Source organism: Danio rerio, chromosome 13, assembly GCF_049306965.1.
Source record: "Danio rerio strain Tuebingen ecotype United States chromosome 13, GRCz12tu, whole genome shotgun sequence".
NCBI lineage: Eukaryota > Metazoa > Chordata > Actinopteri > Cypriniformes > Danionidae > Danio > Danio rerio.
This window is the reverse complement of record NC_133188.1, coordinates 43,556,258-43,576,736: the sequence shown is the minus strand read 5'-3', so window position 1 is coordinate 43,576,736 and position 20,479 is coordinate 43,556,258. Positions and strand designations below refer to the sequence as shown.

The 20,479-nt window shown below is 35.1% G+C and overlaps 2 protein-coding genes across 14 annotated transcripts in view; one reads left to right on the top strand and one right to left on the bottom strand.

Annotated features, from left to right (window-relative positions):
* The window catches only part of crtac1b (cartilage acidic protein 1b), a 200,994-nt gene that overhangs the window by 92,034 nt on the left and 88,481 nt on the right, over positions 1–20,479 (top strand). For 4 of the 13 annotated variants that reach the window (XR_012388860.1, XR_012388858.1, XR_012388863.1 and 1 more), the window contains one exon: positions 144–872. The exons of 8 other annotated variants lie outside the window; for them this stretch is intronic. The gene's annotated coding sequence lies outside the window, so the exon portion shown is untranslated. Of the gene's footprint in view, positions 1–143; positions 873–20,479 lie in introns of those variants that run through there. One more of the 13 variants, XR_012388869.1, reaches the window with a different exon arrangement.
* golga7bb (golgin A7 family, member Bb) overlaps positions 2,222–20,479 on the bottom strand; it is a 44,835-nt gene continuing 26,577 nt past the window's right edge. Inside the window, exons 4-5 of the mRNA XM_688859.9 lie at positions 11,893–11,994; positions 2,222–3,751 (exon numbers count right to left, since the gene is read on the bottom strand). Of these exons, the coding sequence (XP_693951.4) occupies positions 3,668–3,751; positions 11,893–11,994 (186 nt within the window). The 3' untranslated portion in view covers positions 2,222–3,667. The remainder of the gene's footprint in view (positions 3,752–11,892; positions 11,995–20,479) is intronic.

The following is a 20,479-nucleotide window of genomic DNA, read 5'->3' as shown; positions in this document are numbered from 1 at the left end:
TTGCTCTAAGTTTTCCTAACTATGACGACTTCCGCTACTGAGAAACCCGATAGTGTGAAAGGGGTCTATATTCTGTTAATTTTGACATGAAATTATAATAATAATTCCTTACATTTATATACTGCTTTTCTGGACACTCAAAGTGCTTTACACATTTTTGGAGGAATCTCCTCATCCACCACCAGTGTGCAGCATCCACCTGGACGACGCGATGGCAGCCATATTGCGCCAGACCGCACACCACACACCAGCTGATTGGTGGAGAGAAGACAGAGTGATGAAGCCCATTATGACATAGGGATGTTTATGCTATGATGAACAGAGGCCAGTGGGCAAATTTGGTTAGAATGCCAGGGTTAAACCCCTACTCTTTTTTTTGAAGGACATCCTGGGATTTTTAACAATCTCAGATTTAGGACCTCGGTTTGAAATCATATCCGAAAGACAGTGCTCACTGAGCAGAAAAGAGCCCCCATCAATATACTGGGGCATTAGGACCCACACAGATTGCAGGATGAGCGCCCCCTGCTGGTCTCACTAACACCACTTCCGGAAGCAACTTAGCTTTCTTATGTGGTCTCCCATTCAGGTACTGACCAGGCACAGCCCTGCTTAGCTTCAGTGTGCAGACAAGTGAGAGTTGCTAGCTTCCGTCAATCAATCGATAAAAGAATTAATAAAGAATTGATCATTTAATCCATACTATCTGTTTTTCTGACATTTGCCACAAATATAACCATGCAACATAAAACTATGTTTAGGGTCACATATGATCATGTGTAAACCATATCATGTGTAAACCATAGCCTTTTGCTTGTCACAATTAATTACTGCACTTTTTTGTTATTTGTTTTATTTATTTATTTATTTTTTTTAAAGAAAAATTAGTATGCATTTTTGAGTTATGCCTGAGAGTCTAGCAAATGCTTAACATCAAACCCAACCAAGCAATGAAATATCTCACTGTGGAGAACTGGTGAGTCAATCTTCTCTGAAGCAGATCAGTCAAAATAAACTATATCTGGCACATTTACATGTTGGATCTCCTCCAGTCTGCACTCAAACCAGAGGTAGGTTTTATGATACACAAATAATTAAGTAAAAAAATAAATAGAAAAATGAGGCATGCAGCTAGAGTGGCTGCCAGTTGCTGTTATTGAGTGGAGATGAAGCATTGGCTGGTTTCAGCATATTGTCCATGACACTGAACACTGAAGCTCTGAGGTGCAGGTATGTGGTGGAACTAACAGAAGGAACATGAGCCTGGAGCTCTACGAAGGGTCAAGTCTGCCAGTGAACTGAGGCACTGCTGAATTTGGCCCCAGCGGGATGAATAGAAAGAGCTCAGTCACTGTCCAAACTAAATAAGGACCAATGCTTTGCTGGAAAAAGCAGCATTAGTTGTTCATTGTGCTTTAAAATCTACATCTACATCAATCCCAATGCATTTAAAAATGGGGGTTTCATGTCAGAATTGTATACATGTTGGCATTTTAAGGAATTAAATTTAATAAAAGTAAATGAGATGAAAACAAGATTAGATATATTAAGGTTTGCATGCTGCATGATTATTATATTGGCAAAATATATCACCACTTTTTGGTGTGTAGGTTGCATGTCCATCGTATGGATCTAAGGCCCTGTTTACACCTATTATTAAGATTAAGTTATGGTCAATTGGATTCCAAACAAATATGATTTGTGTTAGAAATAGGACTGGTAAGAGAACTTTTTTTTTGTCTTTATACCAAACTATTTCAATTGAGTTTCAGTTCCTCATGTCTCGCAATCCTAAAAATGAGGTCAGTTGATAAGGAGGTACTGTAGGTGGCACTTTGTGGCTGTTCAAAAACATTCTACAGTTTTGACTATTGTAGTGCTGGACGTGGTCAAAAGTGGACAATCCTGAAGTGTTTCTAACCACATTTACCCCTGTTTTATTGTCATCTACTTGTATTGAAATTGTGAATAAATAAAGGACCACATATCTAATTGCTTTCCTGTTATCATAATCTTTGCAGGAATCCAGTTTCAAAACTGTTGAAAGCAACATTTATCTTTAGCAGCACTGAAAGGGTAGCTTGTAAAAGTATTTTTATGGTTTGACGTCATGTCTTACTATATATATATATATATATATATATATATATATATATATATATATATATATATATATATATATATATATATATATATATATATATATATTATTTTATTTTTTACAGACCAAATTAATCAAATTGTGAGAGTGCCTTTAATAAGCGACTTTATCCACGGTAAGAAAGTGCTGTCTCACTGCAGACACAAAGGCTAATCTTTTATTTTGGTTTTTCAAATGCATATTAGTGTAGATATAACCTTACGCCAAAAGCATATGTTTGTTTTTATGTGCACGCTGTTTTTATACAACGATTCATATATCATCATCAGCACAGTACAAACGCGATCACATGTGCTCTTTGAACTGTTTTCCCATCAGTTTTTTCCACAATACTACAGTACAATATATGTGACCCTGAACCACAAAAGTTGAACAGGTATATTTGCATGGCCAACATTACATTTTATTGGTCAAAATGATTTTTCTTTTTAATGCCAAAAGTTAATACAATACTAAGTAAAGGTAATGTTCCATAAAGAAATTTATGCTAGTAATATGCATTGCTGAGAACTTAAAGGCAATTTTGCCAGTATTTAGATTTTTTCAGATTCCAGTAGTTCTATAGTTGTATTTCTGTAAAATAATGTCAAATCTTAACAAAGTAAACAACAATGTAAACCATCAAATACTGCCATCAGCTGACATTGTACAAATCTATAAAAAAAATATCACTTTTTCAACTATACTTAAAAAAAAAACCTAACATATGCATACAACATTTAAATAGTTGTATCTCGGCCAAATATTGTCCAAGCTTAAAGTATACATCAATGGTTTTGTGGCCCTGGGTCACATATGGGAACAGTGGACCGGTTCATTGCTTCATAGTCTGGAAAAAAAATTACATAAACATCAATAACGAACTACAGAAGAAAGCAAAACCAATAGACAAATGTATTGAAGAGTACAAAAATAATGTCATTTGCTACTGTAACTAAGACATTATTGATCAGTTTTTGATAATTAAGCACAGACATTGGAAAAAGGAAGAATCTTTATGTTTCAGATGCTTTTAAATTTAAGTAATTATACTTTGGGCATAAGTATTAAGTAAGTATTGGGCTGTTTAAGTTATTGTTTAGAATACGGAAAGTAGGTAAACCACCGTATTAACAGCATGATTACTAGCTAGAGACCAGCGAATATGTTTTAAAATCTATTTTAGCCTGGATTTTCCAGAGCAAAGACAGTAAGAAGCCTGCACTCTGTCCATTGTAACTGTCTGCTAGCCCTCTTCAGTATGTGAGACACGGAGGGCGTCGCATGTATTTTTCACTAATGGAAATGCAGAGGCTGAATTAAAAGAGGTATGAAAGGGGAGGAGGTGTGTTTGTGAGTTAAAGCTCCTGGCTTTGCACTAGTTGTTTGGAAGAAGCGAGTGAGTGAGCAGTACATATACTCCCTCTCTCTCTTTCTTTAAAATCTGGTGCTCTCATGTTTCAACATGCGGATTTTGGCGAGCGTACCGGCCGCTCTGTACCCGTACCCCTGGTGCTGTTCCTCCAGTCATTGAGCTGTGCTGCTGGACGGAGAACTGCCACTGGAGCTGGAGCTGCTGGAGCTACTGTCCTCAAAGATGGAGATTTCAATCTGGAAGATCACAGTCAAGGGTTCAATACTGTAATGTTGAAACATAACAGTCCTAGAATGAGAAATTCATGAATTTTCCTTGAGCTTAGTCCCTTATTTAGCACAGGTTAACTAAGTATTGAACCACCAACTATTCCGGCATATGTTTTATGCAGCGAATGCCCTTCCAGCCATAACCCAGTACTGGGAAACACCCATACACTCACAAATTCACACTTACAAACTACGGACAATTTTGTTTAATTTAGTTCAATTAACCTATATCACATGTCTTTGGACTGTGGAGGAAATCCATGTGAACATGGGGAGAAGATGTTATCACAATCGAAGTGAAAAATGCTGTGAAATATGACCATTTACATACTGTGTAAAGTCATCTACCAAAAAAGTATAAATAACATAAGGATTGCTTAAAAACACTTAGACATGCACCAAAACCATAAACCTCCAAGCTGAGAGGTGAGCATCTGGTAAATCGTTCCATTCCCTCAAGAAAATTAGACCTAATCAGACGTTGAGATTTTGCAGTATTTTGCAAACGCGGTAGCATAGCAATAACGGAATTTAACCCATCAGTTGTTTGATTTAATTTAACTTGAACATCTCTTTCCTATGAGCTCAACCCAAGCCCTGTGATGAGTTCCTGGTGGTCAGTGTGGTAGGAAGTGAATGGCAGCTATTGTTTGTCCATTGCTCCTAAGGTGACAGCTGGTTGGATTGAGCAGGACTGTGAACTGATGATGGGGCCGCCAAAGCCGACCGGGGCCTGCAGTCAGAGGGAATTGGAGGAATGGGACTGCCAAGATAGCTTGATGGTCCACTGGATAGATTTCCCAAAAAGAATCACCCAAAATTATGGGATCCAAAGAATAATATGTTCCTGGAGGATCGCTTGAGGGTGCATTTATTGTCATACCTGAACACTGTGAACATACTGTACATTCAATCCAAAAATTACTCAGACAGCAGACATATTATTCGATTTTTTGTTGCGGTTGCAGTATACTTCATTTATGTAAGGATAGTGAAATAAGGTAAACTGTGATGTATTTTACCCAAAAATCAAAGTATTGATAGTTACTATTTTGACGTTATAACACTTTAAAAATGCAGAGATAAACACAATTCCTTCATGTTTTTGCAACACAAATCAATTAAGTTAACTTTATTTTTTTTATTTTTATTTTTTTTTACAAATTTAGGTGTATTCAACATAAAACAATTAGAAATATATATATATATATATATATATATATATATATATATATATATATATATATATATATATATATATATATATATATATATATATATATATATATATATATATATATACGAAAATTCTGGATGCACTTGACCAAAAGTTAAAACTGAAATTGCATTGTAATGATTTTTTATTTTTATTAAATAATATTGTTAAGACTTTTTAAATTGAGTGTAACATATTATACTGACTTCAAAAGAACACAGGCTAACAAAACAACCAGATTTTATTGACAGTAAACGAGTCGAGAAGTTTCATTTTACCAGCATTGCCATGACAGCACAGAAGTGCCATTGCAAGCAAGAATATATACTACATACAATAGAAATGTATTGTCAGTACGTTATTTGGTCGATTTTCCCAGTGAGCATGTGTGATATATTTGTTTGTGTTTAATGCCATTCCAGCATCTATGTTTATTTTCTTGCTGACATGAACAGAATATTCACAGAGCAGAATGTTAAGCTATTTTTAACTTTGACTGTAGCGAGCACGCTCCACTGCAGCTGCTTTTGCATTTTACGCAGCAACAAACTTGCATTTGCTTGGTGCATTGAAATGAATGGGTTTCATAGTGCTGCACTTTCCGTGTCCGGTGTGAAAGCCGATTTCCTCCATGCTACATCTGGAATATGTTTGACTACATCTGGAATGAGTTCTGAACATTGCTAGGCAGTTTGGTGCAGCGTAAACATTTTTAAGCTTATATTTTCAGCCATTTTTTTTCTCTTTTGGTCGAAACTGACATTTCACAAAAGTGAAATCTTTCAGAGCGTGACAATTTGTAACATCCTTAATTCTTAAAGTTGTCAGAAATATTTTTGGTTAATTTTAATCCATTATATCATGTACTTTTCTAACAAAGTTCTGACATTGTCCAAATAAATTTGACAGTTTAACTCTAGTAATATTTTATTATTATTTTCTAAACTGTAGACTGTAAAAATGCTGGGTTCCACACAATTTCTTTATGTGCCCCAACAAAAATCAATTAACACCTTAATTTATACATGGGTTTAAAGTCCGTTCTAACTTTCTATATTTTTGCAATACATTTATTTTGTTCCTTGGTATTCCAGGAATTTCTCAATTAACTTGTTTTTGACCATCACAAATCCTTATTTATTTCTTACATTTTGAATAAAAATAAGTTATGTTGATGTATCAGGGAGTATTTTACATATTAGGGAATGTTTAGTGCATAGATAAACTGATTTCAAATGATAAAACAAAACAAATTCCCAGCCAAGCATGAAATTGCATAATAAATGTATGTGGGTCATTTTAGACTCATGTTGTGCATTAGTTTCAGTTATAGTTAATTTAACTATTTAATGATTTATTATAACATTTTAGCTATTCAATACTATTAAGATATGGTATTATTCAAAAGCCTTATAATGATAGGATAAAAACTCACAAAACCGCATTTTTGTGAATAAATCCTCCTGGATGTACATGCTGATTTCTTTTTTAGGAAAACCCAACACAATCTCACGGCAATTCGTAAATTTTTCATTTAGTGGCTAATTCGTACAAATTCATACAATCTAATTCGTACATTTTAGTACGATTTGTGTATCCCCCAATGACGGTTGGGTTTAGGGGTGGGGTTAGGTGCCACGTCTCCTTTTTAAAATCGTACATTTTCTTATGACTGAACTCGTACGAATTCGTACAAATTAGCCACTAAACTGCCAAAACGTAAAATACTTACGTTTTCTCGTGAGATCAGGCTGGAAAACCGCATTAGAAGTTGTTTTTAAATAGCCTGTGCATCAAATAGTTAACTTCATAATTTTTACAAATGTAAGTGGATTTAACATAAAGCAATTAAGTTGTCCCCCACATAAAACTTAAGAGTTGTGTTGTTTAAAGTCACTTTAAATAAACAGCCTGAACAAACAGCAATTGTTTTTATTTATTTATTTATTTATTTATTTATTTATTTATTTATTTATTTATTTATTTATTTATTTATTTATTTATTTATTTATTTATTTATTTATTTATTTATTTATTATTATTACTTTTTTAGCAGATAGCCTGCGAGTTATGTTGAAGGTGTCTGAATACATGTTAGCTTGCCTGTATATTAGGCATCAGTAACAGCAAGCTTTCCCAAAAAGTGAGCTAGTTCTGTATAATTTTCTGTGCACATATTCAGAGAAAAAAATGGCAACTAAAAAAAAGTTTAAACCACAATAATGATCAAAAGGGAATGAGTTACCAAGGCAACTAACAGGTTATTGGGCTTCATACTGTGTCGAGCCTGATCTCTGCAAAGTGACGAGTTTTCAGGCAGAAATCAAAAGGCTTGACAGCAGCAGAGCAGCAACATCTCATTAGGTGAGTTGCTTAGAAACAAGCAATAAAAACAGCAACATTTCAAATGCCTGTTGGATTTAAATGATCAGTAACATTTATTTATAATGAAGAGACATATTACCTTCATTTTAAGGTAAAGTTTAACAAAAGCATTTATTTAACCCTCTACCGCATGCATTATAATAAGTGAAGTTTATTTGTGAACTAATTTCAAGAGGATCACATGCTTATGATTGTTAGTGACTGGACCTGCATTATCTAATTCACAATGCACCAATCAAATCCTTCCTAAGCCACTACAAATACCCTGGGTTACGTATCACAATTATCTTCATTTTGAAGAATACCCCTTCCACCCCTACTCCTCCCCCTCCTACCTAGATGGGTGACACGTGACCCAGTGCTTAGCTCTGTTGTCTCACAGCAAGAACGTCTCTGGTCCCAGACTTTACCAAACCAGCAGATGTTTCTGTGCTGAGTTTGCACGTTCTCCCCGTGCTCACGAGGGTTTCCCCTGGGTTTCCCTGTTTGCTCCCACCATTAAAAGACATGCAACCTAAGTTTATTGACTAATCCAAATCAACACTATAGACTTGTCCTAGTACTTATCTCTTTAAAGAGCAACTACTATCTCCTCTTCAGCCACCATGATGGGAGTTCTCGAGATCTACCTGAGCTCAAACTCCCCTCTCGCCTTGCAACGGGAGGGAGCCCTGGGCTCGAGAATCTTTTTAGCTCAGGGCTCTCACCTGGGACAGCATGCCAAATTAGCTTATAATCAATCATCAGCTAAGTGTGAGCTCTTAAAATCTATTTAAATATTTGACTGTTTTTCTTTTCTTAGAAAATATTTTTGGAATTTTATTTAAGGTATAAAATTTGCATATGGCAACAACATCCAACAATGGATATAACTTAGAAATTTCAAATTTAGAACTTTCATTATAATTAATAATTATGTTGTTTAAAATGATTTAATTGGTGTATTATAAGCTTTAACACAGAACTTATAAATCACACCTTCACACAGCTTTCATTTATTTCATTCTTTTTTGCTGAATATTATTGAAAACAAACATGATATTGTATTATCATTTATACAACATACAGTAAATTTAAATTGTTTCTCCTGTAAAAATATAACAAATAAATAACAAGTCTAGTATATCCAGATGCATCAGAATACTGTAGCTACTAGCTAACAATATTTATATATTATACTATATATACTACGCCTGTCTTAAGCTAACTTACTTGAAATGTCTCCATCACTGCTTTTATCAAATGTCCAATATGCATCATTCTCATGGTCACTAAAACCCATCTCATCCTCATTTTCATCTGCAGGAAGAGCCACGTCTGTCCTTTTCTTCTTTCACTCACCATAGAACATGGTGGTGCTAGCTAATGCACTGTTCCCTGTATTTATATCTATTCAAAAGTAGTATTGCTATTAAAACTAGATGTTATCTATAATGCAAATGCCATTAGCATACAACTAATCAACATTATATTACTAGCATTCATGTTATTGTTACAACTTAAAAGTGCACAGCTGACCTTGCTAGCTAGCTAACCCATTGCTATGTTGCACGTTCCACTATTGCAGATTTGCCATTTAGCAACACATACATTTGATCCATTTACAAAAAACTAATTTGATTAAAAAATAAAAATGAGTTGTGAATATGTCTTCATAACTTACTGGAGGTGATGTTTCAGATTTTTTTGTGGATCTGACGTAATTTGATCCTTTGTTTCTATTGATGATTACATTTGCATTCAGCAATAAACGCCAGTCTGTCAGAAATTGTGCTACAGCAAAACACAGCATGTCATGTGACTTACCAAAGCACATGATTGGCTACACTAAGGTCTTCTCTTTCCGACAAAAAAATTTAAACATTGGTCTTAAAGAAACAGTGTCAGGGAAATTAACATAAATGTCATGTTGCCATATAGTAACACCATGTGATAGAGAGTTACAGTAAAGTTGTATTTATTTGTAGCATTAAAGGTATTTTTAACTGACACATTGCACTTTGAAAACATAGGGGTAAATGTTTGTTTTGTCAAATATTTTTTTTATTAAACTAATTCTTTTTATTGAATTTGTCTCAATAATTTTGAGTTAAGAATTAAATGTAAATCGTCTTATGATTTTGTATGGCATTTATGCTTATTCTGGTGGCTTTTTCACTATAAGCCTCCATTAATACTGAAGACAAAATGAATTAATGATAATATAGATTATGTGCACTGTATGTATGAGAATGATTGTCTTCTTTATTAGATATTTTTATTTTAGATATCTGTTGCCTGTAGAAATGAAATATTATCTCCGGCAGCTTTGTGGTTAGCACTGTCACCTCACAACAAGAAAGTCTCTGGATTGAGTCCCAGCTGAGCCAGTTGGCATTTCCTCCTCGTGTTCATGTAGATTTCCCTTACAGTCCAAAGACATGCACTATAGGTGCGGATGAACTAAATTGGTCATAGTGTATGAGTGTGTGTGAATGGGAGTGCTTGGGTGTTTTCCAGTACTGCGTTGTGGCTGGAAGGGCATACGCTGCATGAAACACATGCTGGAGTAGTTGGCGGCTCATTTCGCTGTGGTGGCCCCTAATAAATAATGTACTAAGCCCTTATATAGAGGAATAAATTAATGAATAGTTATCTCCAAAAAATCAATTAATTATTAATCTAGGAATATTAATGACTTCAAACTCTAGCTGTCAAACAGTTTGGTTGTCTAAAACCAACTTTGTCTGAAGCTTTCCTTTGCCACATATTCTTTAATCAGGTCTGACCTCAGATGCTTTCAGGTCTCAGACAGTCTCCTAGATACAACCATGGTGCTGGAAAATGGAAAGAAATGCCTACGTACCAAAAAAAGCAAAAAAAAAAAAAAAAAAAGCCTTATTTTCCCCCGCTTTATATCAACATGTCACTTCAGCTCAACAGCTCAAGGTGAAGTGATATTCCTTGTACAGCACAGTATGTGTCTCTTATAAAAAAATCTGTAAAAAAAAAAGTTAATTTTGGGAAAAAGACACACAATCACGGTGTTGACTGGTAATGTGCTCTGCCAAACCAATGATAAACCATCTTGTATTTTTGTGGAATATCAGAAGAAAATATGGAAATAATCTCAGCCTGAAGCTAAAACTGTATTTTTAGCAAGCAAAACTAGTGAGTTTCTTCCTCTGCTGAACACAACAGAAGATATTTTGAAATGTGATGGTATCTGAACAGAGGATGCTCACCACTGAATTTTATGGTAGGAATAATTATTATATAAGTCAATGGTGGCCATTAGCCTGAAGTGGAAATCAGTAGTGACCCATCTTTCTACACTGTAAAAAACAACCCAGGCTTATTATTAGTATACACCCCTGTATATATTCCAGACAGTGCAACATATATCCCAGGAGTTAGGTTTTTTTGCAGTTTTTATTTTCGCGAATCCACCATAGGCCTCTGTGTAAGCTTTTTCAGATCTACGATTTCTTTCTCAAGTGCCATTCGCGCCTGCTGTTCTTGTGTAAATCCACCAGAGGCCACTGTCAACTGACTGACCGACCGACCGATACCCCCACCCACCCCCTTTCCTAAATCTATCCCATAATGTTTTCAAAAGCACCGGTCCCACTTTATATTAAGTGGCCTTAACTAATATGTACTTACACAGGAATTAATAGTTTGTTACAATGTACTGATTGTGTAAATACATGTATTTTATTGTGTACTTATGCTTGATTAAATACCTGTTTGTATTTACATCTGTAATTAACTTTTGTAATTACATTTGTAAATACACTGCTGACCATTCCCTACACCTTAACCCACCCTTAAACCTACCCATGCCACCAAACCTGTCCATAACCCAACCCCTATCCCAACTCAAGAGCACCACAAGTGTTCTCAAATACATTATGAACACAGTAAGTACATTGTATTTATTTTTGATGCAAGTGCATAGTAGGTAAGGACACTTAATATGAAGTGGGACCAAAGCACCAATTGACCCGATCACCCCTATCCCTAAACCCAACCGACAGTGTTTTCAAAAGCAACCCAGAAAAAAAGATTTTTGTTTTCCAATCTGTTATTTACTTTCTGGAACCATTCTTCCGAAACAGAAGTCGAACAGAAGTCGTTCGCGTCGGCAGCCACTCCGTAGCATTTTTTTTTACAATGAAATGCAGCCATACGTAGCTCTGGCTACATAATTCACGTTCTCCACAAATGTATATGGGGTACGTTTTCACAATGAGCCTGTTCATAAAAACATAAAAAAAAATTACTTAAAAAATTTAATCCATTGTCTTAAAATGCTGAGGTAAACTAATTATGAGCATAATTATAAAAATGAAGTTAAATCATATTAACAGCCTCAAGTTACAATGGATTCATGCGTTTTTGTAAGTAAAGTGAACTTCCCATTTTTAAGGCAATGGGTTTACTTAATTTTTTAAGTAAAGTAAATAATCACGTTTTATAGAGACTCGTTTAAAAGCATCCTATAGAGAGCGTGTGTAAAGGATACCACTCGCATGCCTCTCTCAATGGGGTCTGTTAAGAGCAAACCTCTAGGTGCAAAGATCTTCTCGTTCTGCTCCTGGATGTACATGCTGATCTTTTTCAGGATCTGTGGAAAACAAAGCAGGAAATATTATTATTGCTTGTTTGAGCATATTGTTTTTGATTTTTTTTTTTTTTGTTAATGCAGTTTTGGTTAGACTTTCAAAATAAAAAGCTATAAAAGTCAAAAGAATGATAAAATTCAACAAACAATCTAAACAACAAAACAACTTAAGCATTCTTAAAAACATATACTGCAAAAATAGTTGTAAATTTACAGCTTCTGTTTTTGTGATTCACTGGTATTTATTTAGTTATTAATTCCATTATGTGGCATTTTATAGACATTTTATTAATATTATTGACATTTTAGTAGTTTATAAGAACTGTGTAATAGCTTGTATAATATACAATGTATGTTACCTTTCGAGCTCAAACACGTTTACGTCATCAATGATGTGAATGTTCAGTTTTTAAGAGAAGCACTCTCATTCTGTACAATGGAGCTTGCTTTAAATACATTGTTTTGTATTACTTACAGATCCGCCACTTTTGACACTTATAAATGTTTATGAAATCATTGTGCTGCATGTATTAGGCGATTTGCTGAAGGTGGCAGCTGACATTCAGCAGGGGGTTTGGATCTTTGATAAACTATGACAGTTCGCATTCATTGAACAGTAAGAATAATTAATAAATCCATATGAAACAGTCCCTTAAAAGTAATGTTGATTCTTCAGTTTTGTGCTCAGGTGCGATTTGCTCTGGCAGACCTCTTCCAACTGGGCCAGGGCTAACCAACTGAACTGCGCCAAAGACTTTAGAATGCAAAAGACATGCCACTCATACACTTTTGAATGGGGAAAAGTGTAACTGTCAATATGGCCGAAGAGCATATAATCACCAAGAGGTGACACTCTAGTGTAATTTGGGAAGCCTATTTTGGAATGAAAACTCCAATAGAACAACAGCATATTCTTAAGTCTGTAAAATAAACTATTAAAAGCGCTGATGATTGTGATAGTAAGTGTTGTGTTGTCGTCTTTCAGGTTGTATCTCCGCTTTAATGCACTTTTAAAATAAATAAATGATAAACAAAGCAGCTGCTTGCCATCGCAACAGCAATAAGATCCAATGGACAGCCGATCGCTTTCACTCAAAAATGGCGGAATCCAGAGCTGTTGCTGGCCGCTGCTGTGGCAATGGAACGTTCTATTGAGTGTCTCCTCTTGGTCATTCTAAGCTCTTTGATATGGCGAATGAAGCCGCGCCTTCTAGTACAGGAGCCAATCAGCGATCGCTATATGGTGAATAAAGCCCGCCTTCTACTACACAAGCCAATCAACAAATGCTATAGATTTACAATTCTCCGGTGGAGGGACTTGGACCAGACGTGAGTTTCTGCAGATTTTGTGTGATAACAACATTTAGAAATGAAATTAAATAGACAGTTGTTGTTTAATTCTATTGGTTATTCATAATATATAATGTAATTGTAAGCCTGGCAAGTAGTTTTGGAGAATTTGATGTTTCCCCATTCAGACAGAATGCCCGAGCATACTGCCCGAGAGGCATTTCAAAGATGGTCGCCGAGTGAAATGACTTGCCTTAAAGGGACTTTGATCGCACTCAGGCACGATTTGCAGCACTCACACTTGTCAAACAAACCGGGACAAGCGCTCGGAGGTGGTTCGGATAGCCTAGTGTGAGAACACCCTAAGTTAAACATCGGAGAATGAACTGCCAGTTTATAACGATATTTTTATTTACCACAACTTACAACAGCAGCCCAGAAAATATATATCACTTCAAACTTGAAAAAAATCAATGAAAGTCATGTTTTTTTCACATCAAAAGTTGTTGGAGAAAAGATCAAGGTCCTATAATGCAGTTCAAAACCATAAACAAACAAACAAAAAACATGAATCACAAAATACAGAAAATGGTTCATTTACATATATTGTTTTTATTTTTTATTTTTTGTGAAATCAATAGAGGTTGACACTATTGAAAGAAAATTGCATGTACATTACACAAACAGTTACAAAGAAAAAATTTGTAACATTAAATGTTTTAAATGTTTATTTTAATTCATTAAATGTCAGTTTTTAAAAACACTGAAATAGTATTTTCCTGTAAAACACTGAATTATTTAAAAATTTTAAATAAAATAACATATAAAAACAATAATAAAAAGCTATAAAAATAATACCAATAAAAATAAATTGTTAACTGGATCTGAAATATTTTATATTAAAACACACTCTAATACTATGTATGTACAACGTTGGTCGTTCTCTAATGATTATAAATCTACACAATTCTTATGTTATTACATTGTATTTTTCCTGTGCCATTTCTGAAAGCATCAAAGGCATAAAAGCAGTAGTTTATTTAGATGACTGATTTATTTGCTTGCCTGTGCAAGTGAGCATTGCGAACGCTGTGTGAGTTTCACTTCCCCAGTGGAGTGAAACTGTGCATCTCTTTGCTTTCCACTCGACAGAACCGCCCGTGAAAAGAGCAGAGATGTTTGTAATAAGGGAAGAAAACGGATCTGTTCTGGGTTCAGTGGCCATGAACAAACTTCAGGATGAGCAATGACTCACAGGAGAAAATCCAACACATGCTGCTAATATGCTGCTTGGCGCAACAGGAGGTGAAATATGTTTTTCCAGAACAAAGTGTACAAGCGCACTTTTATCCAGAAAGTTGCGTTCATTTATCATGGTTAGAAATTCCATTTAAATACGGAGTCAGGTCCAAAAGCTGGAGACCACCAGTGGAAATGCGTTTTCATTAAAACGTGTACATCAGCATAATAAGCTGAGAGGAAAGATGAACATGAATACCTTGGTGTCTGGTAGTTTGTCGAGCCTTGGCTTTAACGACAGCAGCATTCAAGCCTCATGAAGTTACATTTATTCATTTAGTGGACTCCCTTTAGCTCATGGTGGGATGATTATTACAAGCACAATATACAGTTTAACAATTCATGCATTTCCATAGAAATTTTTGAGCTACTACCAGGATCTTCAGACTCTGTACAGTTTACATGATCATTCTCAGAAATTGGCTAATTTTATTTAGATACAAAAAATGCATATCTAATCTAGAAATAAAATAATACAAAATTAATAAATATGGATTATAATATTAGTGAGATTGTAACAAATCATATTCTAATATTTTCAAAAATGTAGAATTTTTTATTTAATACTAGACGCAAGGCAACATAGAATTTGGGTTGTCTTTGTTTAAATATATATGGATGGTTGATGTTAATACTTATCAGCGATGGGATTAACGGCGCTATTAATAAACTGCGTAACTAATGGCGATACTTTTTTCCGTAACGAGTAATCAAATGAATTACTGTTTCCCCTGTTACAATGTCTTTACCATTACTGACAATAAAATGCATGTTACTATAGTTGAGAACACTGAAGTGGTTTTTATGTCAGCAGCATCTCTTTCAGCCATAGGACCTCTCTTTTTCTGGAGTGTGTGTGTGTGTTTGGGGCTGGGGCGGGACAAATAACCAACCAGTGATGATGATTGGTGTGTCTGTGAACATGGTGTACCTGAGAATGTGATGATTGGCTTAGATAGAGTATATTTCCATCGTTTGCCAATCAGAGGCAGAGTAGAACGAGTGTTAACAAAAGCACACGCACAGTCAGTGGTACAAACCAATGACCAGGAGTCAGAATGATGACAAATCCAACAAAATCAAAGGTAGAGGCAAGAAAATAAACACTACTTTTTCCTTATTTTCTAATATTTATAATATGTTGAATTTGATGGTTGTCTCAAAACAACATAAAAATAGTGTAGATTAGTGAACATTGTAGAGGTCTGCATTCCCATGGCTGTAACATAGGAGCCGTGGGACCCGACCAGTTTTCTTGCAGCACGGGAATACATTTCCGAATAAAATGCGTTGGTAATGCGGTAACTCTGGTGTAATCTGAATGGGAGTGGGTGGGCTAACAATTTAGCGTTCCTGAGTCCTTACTGTATGTTATTTATCAACAGTATATCTGTGTTTTCCTCATTCTTATTGAGCACCGGTACAACCAGTCCTCACACAACTGTTGCATATGATGTTACACATATTTTTGCACAGTCTGTGAGCGCATCATCTACATAACGGTCCTAAGAGTGGGTTTTACCAACATGACAGAGACGAGTGAAGAGCAAAGTGAAGATGCGATGTCCTTCAGCTTGCATTAGAAAATGGTCAGTTTTATCTGTTATCTCTCATTTTTGGTAGCACCCAATTTAAATGTGAGATTTGGCAAACCACATCTACACATAGCGGGAACAGTTGGTTCGGGTAGAAAATTATTCTAAGCAGGCAGCAGGTGAACAAAGACTAAATATATAGCAGGAGCAGTAGAGTGCGGAAAAAAACCTGGCTGGAGCAGGACAAAATAATTAGTCCTGCGTTGACCTATAGTAAATGTTATATATTTCTTTTATAATCATTTGATAAATTAGTTTTTTAAGTAACGCAATACTATCCCTGCTAATCAGTTACTTTTATAATGATGTGACTCAGTTACTATTTGTGAGAAGTAGTAGCTATACAAATCCCACTTCTACTACTACTACTAAAAACATTTTTTTTTTTTTGCATAGATACTTTTAATGCTGAAGGCATATATAGCTGAAAGGCAGCCATACAAAAAGTCAAAATTATTATCCTTCGGTGAAATATTTAGTATTTTTAACATACTTCCTGAGTGATGTAAGAATGGGTTTATAACTACAGCGGTTCAAACTTTAGTTCTGCCGAATGACTAGAAAGTTTCTAGGCAAAACATCCTTCTGCAATCTTATACCAAACATGGCAGTTATAATAGCTAAAATGTAGGATAGCGTTGCTATTATGTGATTGTATTGTATTGCAATATGGAGCGATTAAGTGTTGATGTTAAATCAAAAGTAATTCACAGAATACTTAAAAATTAAATGATTTAATGACAATAATTATACATGGTTACAACTGAATTAGTTACAAATAACTGTATAGAATGATAAAACATGAAAGGATAAAAACATATGATATTAATTATACCCAGCTTAAATATAAAATAAAGTTATCTGAGAGAGACAGAGAGTGGGAGAAAGAGAGAGAGTAGGCCCCAAAGAGAGCCTGATAGCAGTAGAGCCAGAGAAGAGCAGAGCAGGAAAAGTGCAGAGCAGGAAAAGAGACAGAGCAAAGTTTACTGCATATTTTGTATCTTTCTTGACTATGTGACCAAATCCCAAATACTGAGACATTCAAACTGACCAATCAACATGTGACCACACCGTAAAACCCCCAAAGTCCACATATTAACCAGGCCCTGATCTTATCAGTATCTGCCCTTGGAATCCGACCTTCGGGTGATTATGATCATTTTCATTTATCATTTATGAATATGATAATTTTTATACAGTGATGATTGACAGACCAAGGAAATGTTCACAATATTTCCTATACTATTATTTTTCTTTGCCTGGAATAAAAGCAGTTTTAACATTAGTTTTAAACTTTTCTTTAGGGTCAAATTATTAGCCCCCTTTACTTGCCCAATTAACCCAACTTGCATTTAACTGAGTTAAGTCTTTAAATTGTACTTTAAGCTGAATACTAAGTATCTAATAAATAACTAGAAAAGTATTTTTACTGTCATCATGGTAAAGACAAAAAATAAGTTACTACAAATGAGTTATTAAAACTATTATGTTTCAATATGTGTTAAAAAATCTTTAATATTTAAGTAAATACATTTTTTATACATTCATTCATTCATTTTCTTGTCGGCTTATTCCCTTTTTTAATCCGGGGTCGCCACAGCAGAATGAACCGCCAACTTATCCAGCAAGTTATTATGCAGCAGATGCCCTTCCAGCCGCAACCCATCTCTGGGAAACATCCACACACACATTTACACACACACTCATACACTACGGACAATTTAGCCTATACCCAATTCACCTGTACCGCATGTCTTTGGACTGTTTGGACAGCACCCAGAGGAAACCCACACGAATGCAGGGAGAACATGCAAACTCCACACAGAAACGCCAACTGAGCCGAGCATCGAACCAGCGACCTTCTTGCTGTGAGGCGGCAGCACTACCTACTGCGCCACTACTTCGCCTTGTTTTTTACACATGTATAATGTATTTTAAGAAATAATGTATGTAATGAGATTTTTAATGTCAGGTTAAGAACTTCAGCTTCTCCACAGCATGAAAGGTCATGTGTGATTTACACTCTTGCCATGCACGCTCTAAATCTTCATCGCTGCTGTTCTGACTTGTGTGTGCAATCACTCGTCTTTGATGGAGAAGATGTTTATCGCAGCGGCCCGGGGCACGAGCAGCTCATCCGTGTCCATTCATGTGTGGCCTCCTGTCAGCTGGAGCGACCAACAAAAGTGCTCCTCATGGGTGGCTGCAGTTTAGCAGAGCTCGCCGTTTTCACAGTATGAAGTTTATGTTGCACAATTTTGTCAGGCACAAACGATGTTACTTTTCAAACATGTTATAGCATAAAGATGGAGGTAGTATAATAGACTTTCATCTTGAAAGTGCGTCCGCTGGATCTCTGTACAGGTGAAACACACCTGTGGAGAAATTATCTGGCCTATCGTTGAATACGCTGCGTTGAATGCCATGTTATGATTTGCTCGGGGATGACAGGTGCTCAACACAAGGGAATGCTTGTCTGTGCGTATCAAACCTTATCTCACTTTGCTTTGATGTTAGTCACAGAAAGTGATGCCATCTGCTGCTGTGACTGTGTGTGGTCAGATTCAAATGTGCCGGCAATTTAAAATGCTCAGACTTTATTATGTTTGATTTCTTGGTAGTCATAAAATGGCATTTTGAAAAATTAAAACATACATACAGGCAAAACTAAATAATACCCATGTGAGGTTTTATGAAGTATAACAATCAGACTGTGCTAGAAATTCAGCATTATTTATAAAAGCTTATCTTAATTTCCTTTCATGCAAAGTGAATGAAAGTGATGTCATCTGTGGCGGTGAGAGTGTTGTTAGATACAAATGAGCCGGTGCTTCAAAATGCTGAAACTTCCTTATGTTTTTAAAAGAAACAGCAAAAGATGTTCACCAATAATGAAAACCATATTTAATAATGTTATATATGTTAATAAAGTTAATATATTAATATACATTAATATATATATATTATATATTATATAATATATAATATATATTAATACGTTTTGGGTTCATGTTTGGATTTTGCAGCTAGAATATATGGGGGATTTTTAGCATTGTCTGTATATTTTGTCTCCTGAATAAACTTGTTTATTAAAAAATAAATAAATAAATAATAATAATGTTTAATATAAATTACTAAAAAATTCTGAGCAATAATTATAACTGCTAATGAACACATTTGGTGTTTAATTCAGCCACAAAATATAATTTATAAAAATACAAATTCATCACAAATATAAATTATTTTCAAATATATTAAAAAACAAAGTATTTATTTTAATAATTTTACAAACAGTTTTCTTAACATTGCTGTAGATTTACTAAATAAATTTGACAAAAAATAGATTATTAATATTAATAATAATATTCTTAATAATAATAATAATAAGGGCGAAGCAGTGGCGATGCAGGTCCTGCGTTCGCGTGGGTTTCCTCCGGGTGCTCCGGTTTCCCCCACAGTCCAAAGACATGCGGTACAGGTGAAGTGGGTAGGCTAAATTGTCTGTAGTGTATGAGTGTGTGTATTTGTCTGTATGTGTTTGTGTGTGTGTGTGGATGTTTCCCAGAGATGGGTTGCTGCTGGAAGGGCATCCGCTGCGTAATAACGTGCTGGATAAGTTGGCGGTTCACTCCGCTGTGGCGATCCCGGATTAATAAAGGGACTAAGCCGTCAAGAAAATGAATAAATAAATAATAATAATAATAGTAATAATAATAATAATGTCAAACATTTAACCAGTAGTGTATATGTAAGGAATAATTGATGATAAGCTGTTTTATTATTAGATAAACAATTGAACTAGTTCACGTCCTGGCTGCAGCTCCACTTTGGGAGTGCATTATTTTCTAATAATTCAATGGACTAAAGTAATTTTTAAAATTTTTTTTTTTATTGTTTGTCATTTATTAATCATTTATTTTTTATTTGTGTCCTTAAAGATATTGGTCAAGTTTTTGTCTGTGGTCAAAACTGCTCCTGTGCGTAGAAATAATTTCTTATGTTGGGTTAACAACCTACGAGTACACGTGCATTGCATCACTTGCTCTAGTTTACTCACAGGGTGTTTTTCACCTCATATTAATTTTATGCCCAAGTTTAATTTTTATAACGTGTGTAAAGGCTGATGTATAATAAGCGCACGTGTACAGTATGGACTGGCCGAGCCTTTGCGCAGTCACATAGCCCTTGTCGGGGTTGACGCTGACACGCATAAGCTCAGTGACACAAAAAACAAAAACTGTCGCAACTTACAGTTCATGCAGGCTTTAACTATTTTTCCAGGACAGATTCCTTTACTGCAGTAA